General features: G+C 37.1%; 1 protein-coding gene across 1 annotated transcript; it reads right to left on the reverse strand.

The window, feature by feature from the left end:
- Positions 1-598: 598 nt before the first annotated feature.
- On the reverse strand, positions 599-1,652 carry LOC145123618 (uncharacterized). The gene is made up of 2 exons (XM_079058816.1): positions 1,415-1,652; positions 599-1,340 (listed from the first exon to the last, which is right to left on the reverse strand). The coding sequence occupies exons 1-2, from the start codon at positions 1,524-1,526 to the stop codon at positions 658-660; spliced, it is 795 nt and encodes a 264-aa protein (XP_078914942.1). The 5' UTR covers positions 1,527-1,652; the 3' UTR covers positions 599-657.
- Between the last annotated feature and the right edge of the window lie 8,115 nt (positions 1,653-9,767).

Below are 9,767 nucleotides of genomic sequence, written 5' to 3' on the forward strand. Positions count from 1 at the left end.
AAATTAACGCCTATTTTCTCTTTAATAACTCCTAGGGTTTTAAAAGGAAAAGAGAAAAGCCCAATAGGTGTACCTGTTTTTTTTTTTGGATTATACAACTAAAAATAATCTCATAATGAATTTATTTTTAAATTGTTATGTGGTTTAATAGATTAACAACACATTGTTGATTATTATTATTATTATTATTATTATTATTATCCATCACTATATAAAATATCAGGGTAAAATAGTCATTTTACATCAGTCAGCACATTCATGTACCATCAAACAGTATGATTTCTTACTCAGTTAGAATTTATTACTCAGACAGACCTTTCCCAATCAACACTTTTTCAGTCAGCAATTATCAAACGGGACCTTAATGTGTAAATGTATTTTAAAATATTGTTTGTTACATAGCATTTGACTAGATTGAACTAAACTATATTTGTTTTATAATAGTTGTTAAGTCATATACACCTAACCCTACATAAATTTCTTTTTTATTGTACTAGCCATAATAATTAGCATTGAAAACAATAAAGACCCGTTATGGTAACAACTTAATGTGTTACTAGACATGTATTATAATTTATTAATTAAGAGCACTTGTAAATACACAACAAATAAGATTTCATTAGTTTATTACATGGGACCAATCTTTACACGTAGTATTCAAGGTTTTGTCCAAGATTTGATTGAACCCGAGACATACACACCAATCACAAGACCAACAAGAAGAATCACAATCGTATTCACAGCATTCCTTGACGTTTTTAGCTTCGTCGCAAACACACCAACAGCCCGTTTATAGTTTTCTATTGCAGTTTTAGTCGTTTTATCGAGTTCATCCAACGCCACCTTCGTCTTCTTCTTCCTATCTGAATCAATTGGTTTCTTCTCTGAGGCATTTTCACGAATACCTTTCGCTCTCTTTGGTTCAGAAGGTTTCTCTTCGGGTTTTTTGCTCGATTCCTCTACTCCCATCTTAGGAACTTCTTGATCTTTCCTCAAACTGTTCTCCGTATTTGTTTGTGTTGCTGGGGTGGGTTTTTCGTCGGTAGTTTTCTGACCCACATTTGGTACATCAACAGGCTTTTGAGGCGTCGGCACCGGCGCCGCTGCAACTGCCGGCGGGGTTTCTTCAACTGGTTTTGCTTCTGGAGTGATCAATTTGGGTTGCCTAACGAAGAGAATGTTTCCTTCGAATTTTGCACTGATTTTGTTGAGATCGCAGTTTGCAGAAACTGGAAACTCTACACGAAATCGGCTCCATGTGTCTTGCTGGAGCTTTCGTTCACCGCTAATGATCAAATTCCTTGATCGGAGTTGAACCCTCAATTGTTCCTTAGCAAAACCTGCAAATATTTCCAAGAATTTGAAACAAAACACTACAATTGGAAAAACAATGAAGTGATGAAAGAAAACGCACCAGGGAGATATACGAGAAGAGTATCGGAATCATCTTCGGGCACCCACTCCATTGAAGGTTCGAAATCTTGATAAACTCGAGCTGCAGGTGTAGTTATTCCCTTGGCTTCCATCTTCGATTAGCTTTAGGATGTCAAGATTGAGTTCGAAACACTTTGTTGAATTGCAATTCAAAGACTCGATCTCGTTGAATAAATATGCGAACATTTGTCCGAAGATGGTTTGCATTTTGAGGTTTGAATGGTACCAAATTTTGTGAAAGTTTTCTTGCAAAATAGATATACCTTTCCTTCAATTGTGTAGCCTTTTCTTTTTAGTTTCGCATAATGTCGTATGCTTTCTACAATTGCATTTTTTTAAATATTTGATTAAGTACAGGTATAACAAATAAAAACGCATCTTTTTCTTTTGCCCTTCTTCTAATTAATTTCTAATCAAAGACTGATATAACAATTTTGTATAATATATGATATTTACTTGAAATGATATCTTAAGCCATGGCCATGGAGTGTGGAGCATGGAGAAGATGACATAGCTTATTGGTAAAAAAAAAAAACTTAATGACAAGACATGCGTGTGTGCGTGTGTGGTAGGATGGGCATTTAGACCTAATTGGTTTAGAGAATTCCGTGGACCGTGAACCGGACCTAGTGAAATATACGATTGTCGATATTGGTTCAGATTCTGGTCTCAGTTTCCTTTTTTGGACCGGTACAACATTTGTTGTGTATGATACAAGTTGTTGAAGCAGTAGCGAAAAACTTTTAGTTTTGATACCCCGACATCTAGGGACAATAACTTATTCAACATGAAACCAAAAATAAAGAAATTACATACAAAACTCAAGTAAAAACTCTAAACTACATGGTGAAAAATATATCATGTCAATCCGACTTCAAACTAATAAGATATCAATTTCACAGATTATTAATTAAAACTGAAAAGCTGAAAATATTTTAGCTTTGATATCCCGACTTCGAGTACCGTAGGCAGGGACCTATAGAGTGTGTCTCGAGGGATCCTGTTCAAGTACTTGATATTTTTGTATTAATAATTTTTTTTGTTGGTGTGCACCTACAAAAAGTACAATTATAATATTATTGCAGTTTAACCATATAATCAGAAGTTAGGTGGCCGAGTTAGTTTAATTTAATGGTTTAAGGTTCTGAAATGGTGTGGGTTCAAACCTCATTCTCAACAAATTTCTTTAATCATCATGAAGAATGACTTTGTACTTGCTTGGTAGCTTCCAACCTCACTCTAAAAAAATTTCTTTAATGATCATGAAGAATGACTTTGTACTTGTTTGATAGCTTCCAAGAAAAGAAAAGAATCATTCAAATTTGAATCACATTACCTCAGAAGTCACCCTTTATTTAATTCATTCATTCCACAACGAATAACAAGTTTAAATCTTACCCTCTATCCCTATAAGAATCGCATAGATAATCACGTCCCCTCCAAATTATCAGTAGGACTGGTCCATATGTTTTTTTTGTCCTGGGCAAAAAAACTTAACAATGCTTTCATATTACTACCGAACCTATATACAATGCAAAATAATAAAAAGGTAAAAAGTTTCTTTACGTAAAAATTTCATATAAATACAAACCAAATCTTGCTAAAATAACATAAAATGATGTCTTGGTATATTTTTTGAAGCAAAAATATCAATTATGATTAACCTTTCAATCTTTTTTTAAATCATTTAGTTTGCATATATAACCCCACAATTTTAAAAACTTCCTTCTTACCATATGCAATGGATGGAGGAAGGTTGGATTGCAACAAATAGATTTGTTTAACATATAAGTTATACTTTCAACATGTAACTCGTTGGAGAAAGGCACAGATCCTACTCTAATAAACACAAAAAAAAAATCAACTCTAAATCAAACAAATTATTAAATACTCCGAGCTGTTAACAAATTGTTGTTTTATTAAGACCAAAATTAGCAAAAACCTTTTAATAACATCTAAATACTCCAATCCTATTCAAGCAAACTCAAACAAAACCATTTTATTGTAACACTGAAAATTTTCAAATAAAATTTTCATTTTTAAAATCACATAATCCCATTATCACATTTCTCAAAACTGCAAATGTTTAAATTGTCAAAACAAAAGTCAACAAATGTTTGGTAATATCCCAAAATCCTTAAAAACATAATCTCCAACTGGTGTGTACAATCAAGCCGGCGCCTTCCCGCGATCCTGAGAAGTACCTGAAACACATATCACACAACACGGTATGCACAAAGCTTAGTGAGTTCCCCAAAATACCACATACACAAATAATAAGCCTCTCATGCCTATAACTCGGCATGGACCCTCCAGTCATGCGTCTCGGTGAGGACCCTTCGGTCTCACGGCTCGGTGTGGACCCTCCGGTCATGTGTCTCAGTGAAGAGCCTCCGGTCTCACAACTCGGTTTGGACCCTCCAGTCCTATCTCAGTAAAACATAGAATAATATAACACATATCACAAAGACAAAATGCATAATATCACATAACTCAGTATAAGCACATAAGACTCTCCGGTTAATAACTCAATAAGACCCTCCGGTCACACAGTACTACCACTTAGGTAAGTATAGTGAGAAGACACACCTCGGAAGTAAGCAAGTAGACCTAGCACCCCACGAACAGTCTAGACTCCGCCCACATAATATAATTATCTCTAATAAGAAAATTGTAATAACCACTTGATATGCTAAGCTAACTCCCCCACTGAATCTCAAAAAGGGTGAAAAGACCATTTTACCCCTCCATGGTCTCTAAAGTTCACAGTTGACCAAACCCTAAAAGTCAATGAAAGTCAACGCTCTAGTTAACAGTCCAAGTTGACTAAACTCGTCGAGTGCATCTATACGACTCTTCGAGTTCCTCCGTTTTCTCAGAAATATCATGAAAGCCCAACTCAACTCGTCGAGTTGTCTCATCAACTCGCCGAGTTACAACATGTCTAGACTCGTCGCGGAAAACCCTAACCGACTCGTCGAATCAGCTCACCGACTTGTCGAGTCCGTTCAGACCAATTCCTCATTCAGGCGTCTTTAGGTAGAAATAACGTCTCATACTTTGGATCTAACCTTCTAAGGCTCACTTTTCATGTAAAGCTGCAAGCTTTACGTTCATGCATGGCATCTAGGGCTCAAAATGCCAAAACAAGCTCCATAAAGGGTTTCATGCATGGAGACTTGCCCAAAGCTTGATAAAGCTTGGATCTTTGGGCTCATGGGACCTCTTTTTGTCCAGATCTGGAGTCTCAACTCCATGACAAGCTCCAGCAACTCAAGAACCACAAGATAAGGGGGAAAAAGCCCTAAAACTCCCTAGAAGGAGATATATCAAAAGAAATGCTCAAGGTGGTAGCTTTTTACCTCCAAACTGAAGTTAGCACAGAGAAACACATGATCCACAAGCCTCTTCTCATTCCAATGCTTGATGCTCTTCACTCTTCTTCCAAATGTGCACTAAAACACCCAAAGTTAGCTCCTCTCTCTCTCTCTCTCTCTCTCTCTCACACAAATGGATACACACGATTAGGGTTTCTCACAGAGGGTTAGGATGATAAGGGAGGCATAAATGAGGGCTTAAGGTCCTTTAAATAGGACATAAACCCTGAAAATTAAGGTTTTCTCACCCAACTCCTACTCGTCGAGTCGGGGTCCTCCGACTCGTCGAGTAGACTCTAAAATCCCGCGGCCATTACACTCTCTACTCGGTGAGTTGGTACTCCCAACTCGTCGAGTTTCCCTGCCAAAATGAATGAAATTAGTTAAATAATATGTTTGGGACTCGGGATGTTACATCTATCAGTTCTACTATATTAGTTCTTTATCCTAACATACATGTACATGTATTGTAATAGATAGTATAGTGAAATAACTCATGTAACGTCCCAAAAATTAAGACAAAAATTTTTCGTTTTTATAATTAATAAATGTAACGTCCCGTTTTTATAACCAAAAATTTTCATTTTTATTATGATAAAACTTCCCAATTTATCAATCCATTATTTAAGAAAGTCATTTATTCCAAATTACATTTATTAAAAATAGAGTATTGTAGAAAACGCGGAATCTTCAACGTTGTTGTTGAGTGTGTACAGTCCCGCCTTTGCCTTCCCACAATCATCGATTATACCTGAAACCACAAAAAACTAGGTAACCATAAAGCTTAGTGAGTTTCCCACAAAATACTCCATACGATAAACATATAATCATGCATAACTGCCGCTCTTTGGCCTTCAGTCTAACCAGTCCGGAATACCAGGGTTTGTTGGCCTACCGCCTCAACCCAACCACTCCTCCCGAGCCTCTGTGCCTTCGCCTTACAGCCGGCCCGTACAAGGTATGTTGGCCTACATCGCAAAGCAGGACCGCCTCAACCCACCACCACCACATGTCGAGATGTAAACAAACAAGGATCAAGCAGACACATAAATACAGGCAAACTACAATCATACAACTTACTCCTGCCTACTAGTCATCTCACAGCACATAGTCCCACTACCAACGTTTAACGCCCGTGTTTCGAGGCTAAGCATTGATACGATGATGTAATAGTTAGGGTCAACAAATGTAACTTATTTTAAAGTAATAAAGAGGAATTACTTGAATATTATGTGGATTATGTGATTTTATGTGCATTATTCTTATTTATATGATATAATAAATTAAGAATGAAAATAAGTGCCAAAAAAACAAAAATATAGATAAACCCGATATATGAAGAAAGTTGTAGTGGTCGTTACAAGGATTCTATAGATATAAAGAACGCCGAAATCCGAGTTGTAACGAATAAGTTATGACATGTTGAAGTTTCGCGACAAAACGGGCACAACGTTATGTGACGTAAAAAGTGAGTTTACGATAAAGTGCTTTTTAGCCTTAGCGATCTAAATGAAAGTCGTAGTATACGTTAAAACGAGAGTGTGCATAAAAAGAACGTCCAAATCTGAATTCGTATGAGGAAGTTATGGATTTTCTAAGATTTGGCATAACAGTGTGCAGCCCAGAGTTTGAATTTTAGATCAAACGATTTTTAGCCGACACAACCTAAATGAGAATTGAATATCTTATTAATATGAGTTCAACGACAAAAAGACAGTTAAGAACGAAGTCGATATGTAGAAGTTATGAATTTTACACGGTCGTTAAACAACGTAATCTTCCCATACTGTTAAATTTAAAATTAATCGAGAATTAGCCGACGGTGTCAAAAGGAGAGTTGTAGATCTTGTCAATACCTACGCGTGGATATAAAGAACGTCGAAAACAGAGCTCGTATGCCAAAGTTACGGGGTTTAGAAGTCGGAAGGTTGTTGTAGCAAAGTGGGTGACGTGACGCAATCTGAGCCATTACTTTCTCCCCACCAGATGACGAAATGTGGCACCAACTCGATGAGTTGGACCAGAAACTCGACGAGTTTGGGGCCAGAAACTCAACGAAGCCAGAAACTCGACGAGTTCATCACTTTTTCAGCCTATAAATACCACCCGAGAGTTCCTTCATTTTTCAGACCTTAAACCCATTCTTTTTCTCTCTACTCACTCTCTAAACCCTCCCAAACACCCCCCGGAGCGCCAGAAGGCTCCGAGAAAAAGATTTTTTCGATTCAGAAACTCTGCCCCCGCAGAGTCCGATTTTCAAGCAAACCACCCGGTTTCGTCGAAGCGAAGCGTTGTCCAAGTTGGAGTCACCACCTCATCAGGTGACTGCATAGTTACTTTCATCTTACACATAGATATGAAGTATTTTATATAAATTACGTGCTATGTGTGCATGTTATCTGTTTACCTGAGATCTATGCTGGATGAAAGATTTAAACTATTTTTTTTTATCTAAATAGTGTATGTATTTTGTATCTTGAGATCTATGTTGGATGAAAGATTTAAACTTCTTTTTTAAATCTAAAGTCTCTTTTTTTAAGATCTAAACTTCTTTTGATCTAAACTATATATGTATTGTGAACTTATAATTATGATGGGTAAAGACGGGTAGATTAGAGATGCGATGAGATGAGAGATGAATGATGAGAGATGAAAGACGATGTAGCTTATGAGAGGTGAAAGATAATGAGAAGCCTTTACCCAAGCGTTAGACACGTCATCTAGCAGAATATGGATGACAACCACGGACCATTCTAGACGGTCCGGTGGAACACTAACAGGCTCGCAACCTGTAGGTGTTGTGAACGATATGTTCACCCGGTGTACTCTAAAAACCCTGGCAGCTATGGACTTAGTGCCTTATATATGTACGTTGGTAGCTATGGATTTAGTACCGTATAGATGAACATTGGTAGCTATGGACTTAGTACCCTGGCAGCTATGGACTTAGTGCCTGTTATATAAAAACCCTGGCAGCGATGGACTTCGTGCTTATTCCTTAGGACAACCCTTACGAATGAATGAGTGAATGATGGATGATTCTTAGGGTAGATCCTTACGAAATAAAGAAGATAATGGGGATGGTTAATTGGGTTGATTGTTTGGTAATACAACATAATAACTGTATTATTGTGGGTTGAAAACCCTATGTACTCACCAGGTTTCCCAACCTGACCCACTTAGTTTATTTGCATCACATGTGTCGATATGAAGCTACATTACACTGAGAGATTAAGGAGATGTAAATCACTAGTGTAAACGAATGTAAGGTCTGTTTATGCTTATGTTTCTGTATTGACGATGACATCCCAATGTTTTAAAATGAATAAAATACATTTATTCGGAAATGCTTTGATAACGTATTTATCATGTTTTTTTTCTAGGAACAAATTCCGCAACATTTTTCTTTAAGAGGATACTCTGATTTTAAAATAAATCATAAATAAAACGGTCTTTTTTGGCCGTGAAAATGAGAATGTCACACTTGGTATCAGAGCATTAGTTTAAGCGAACTAGGAATTTGTAGGATTTCTAGGCTTAAACTTAGAATGCTAAGTGATGATTGTGAGATGAGTGTCTACCATATTTTAGACACGAGCCTTATTTTATTTTGGGAAAATATGCCTAAAATGCTTTTATGTGCTAAATGATTTATATATATGTAACACCAGCAAAATTAGGTCAAAAATAAATTTGTTCAGTAACCATAATTGAGTATACTAAGTGGTAGATATCGTAACTAGGTTTCCAAAAATATAAAGAACACTAAAATCCGAGTAATAACGAAGAAGTTATGACTGATCGGAGATACGCGACAATACCGGTAAAACACTATTACGCATAAAACGAGAAATTTCAATAAAGTACTTTTTAGCCTTAAGTATCTAAATGAAAGTCGTAGATATCATTAAACCGTAAACATACATAAAAAGAACGCCAAAATCTGACTTCGTATGAGGAAGTTATGAATTTTCGAAGTTTCTGACCTAGCAGTAGACAGCTAAAAACTCGAAATAGAGATCGAGCGGTCTTTAGCTGACACAACCAAAACGAAAGTTGAAGAACCCGACAATAGGAGTACAACGGTAAAAAGTCTGACGAAAATGGACACCCGATGAAGGAGCTATGGAATTTAAACGGACTTTTCCAGGTCCGGCCTGTTAAAAATAATATAATAAAAATAAAGTCAAAATTAGCCGACGGAGTCTAAACGAAAGTTGTAGAGCCTTTTCACACCTACGCGTGCATATAAAGAATGTTAAAATCGGAGCTCGTATGCAAGAGACATGAATTTATGAAGTTCGAGACACGAAAAACGAGGCTGTCAGACAACTCACGACGTGAACCAGAAGATTCACGACGTGAGTCTATGATTGATGGGTTGCAGAGCTGGCAGTAGACGTCGTGTGCTTGGAAGAGGATAAGATCAAAACTCACGACATGAGTAGGCCCATGCTCACGACGTGAGATCCCAAATCTTGCCCTATAAATAGAACCCAAGGGGTTCCGGGTTTAAGGCCCACTTCTTCCCTTTCTCGTGCTTATGCTCTGCGTTTAAACCTCTCGAAGCCATCCCGAAGCCCCGATTATCATATTCGACGTCCTGAAGGAAGTTCTACACTCCCGAGATCCCCGGGAATTCCGAGATTTCGACTCTCTCTAGTCGAAGTTCTGCTCGATTCTTCTCTCGACTACTTCAAAGCAACCACTCCAATCAAGTGAGTTCATACCCCCTTTTATACACCTTCAAATACTTTATAATGTACTTTTAATACATTTCGGGGGAGAATACAAGTAAACACACGGTTGATCCCGAGTGAAAACGTGAAAACTCTTGTTATACTTTGCATGCATTAGACTTATACAAAATGCATAGTATCCAGGGTAGCATTCCTTGTTAAACCATTTTATGCATTCAAGGAACTTATGATTTATGCTTTGTCAAACATTGTGAAA

This window comes from Lactuca virosa, chromosome 7 (assembly GCF_052849685.1).
Source record: "Lactuca virosa cultivar CGN04683 chromosome 7, Lactuca_virosa_CGN04683_v6, whole genome shotgun sequence".
NCBI lineage: Eukaryota > Viridiplantae > Streptophyta > Magnoliopsida > Asterales > Asteraceae > Lactuca > Lactuca virosa.

What these genes read in the sequence shown, in the direction of transcription:
- LOC145123618 (XM_079058816.1), bottom strand. Translation starts at nt 1,526, where the DNA reads ATGGAAGCCAAGGGAATAACTACACCTGCAGCTCGAGTTTATCAAGAT. An exon ending in TCTTCTCGTATATCTCCCTG is followed by an intron (nt 1,341 to 1,414) that starts GTGCGTTTTCTT and finishes AAATATTTGCAG; the next exon opens with GTTTTGCTAAGGAACAATTG.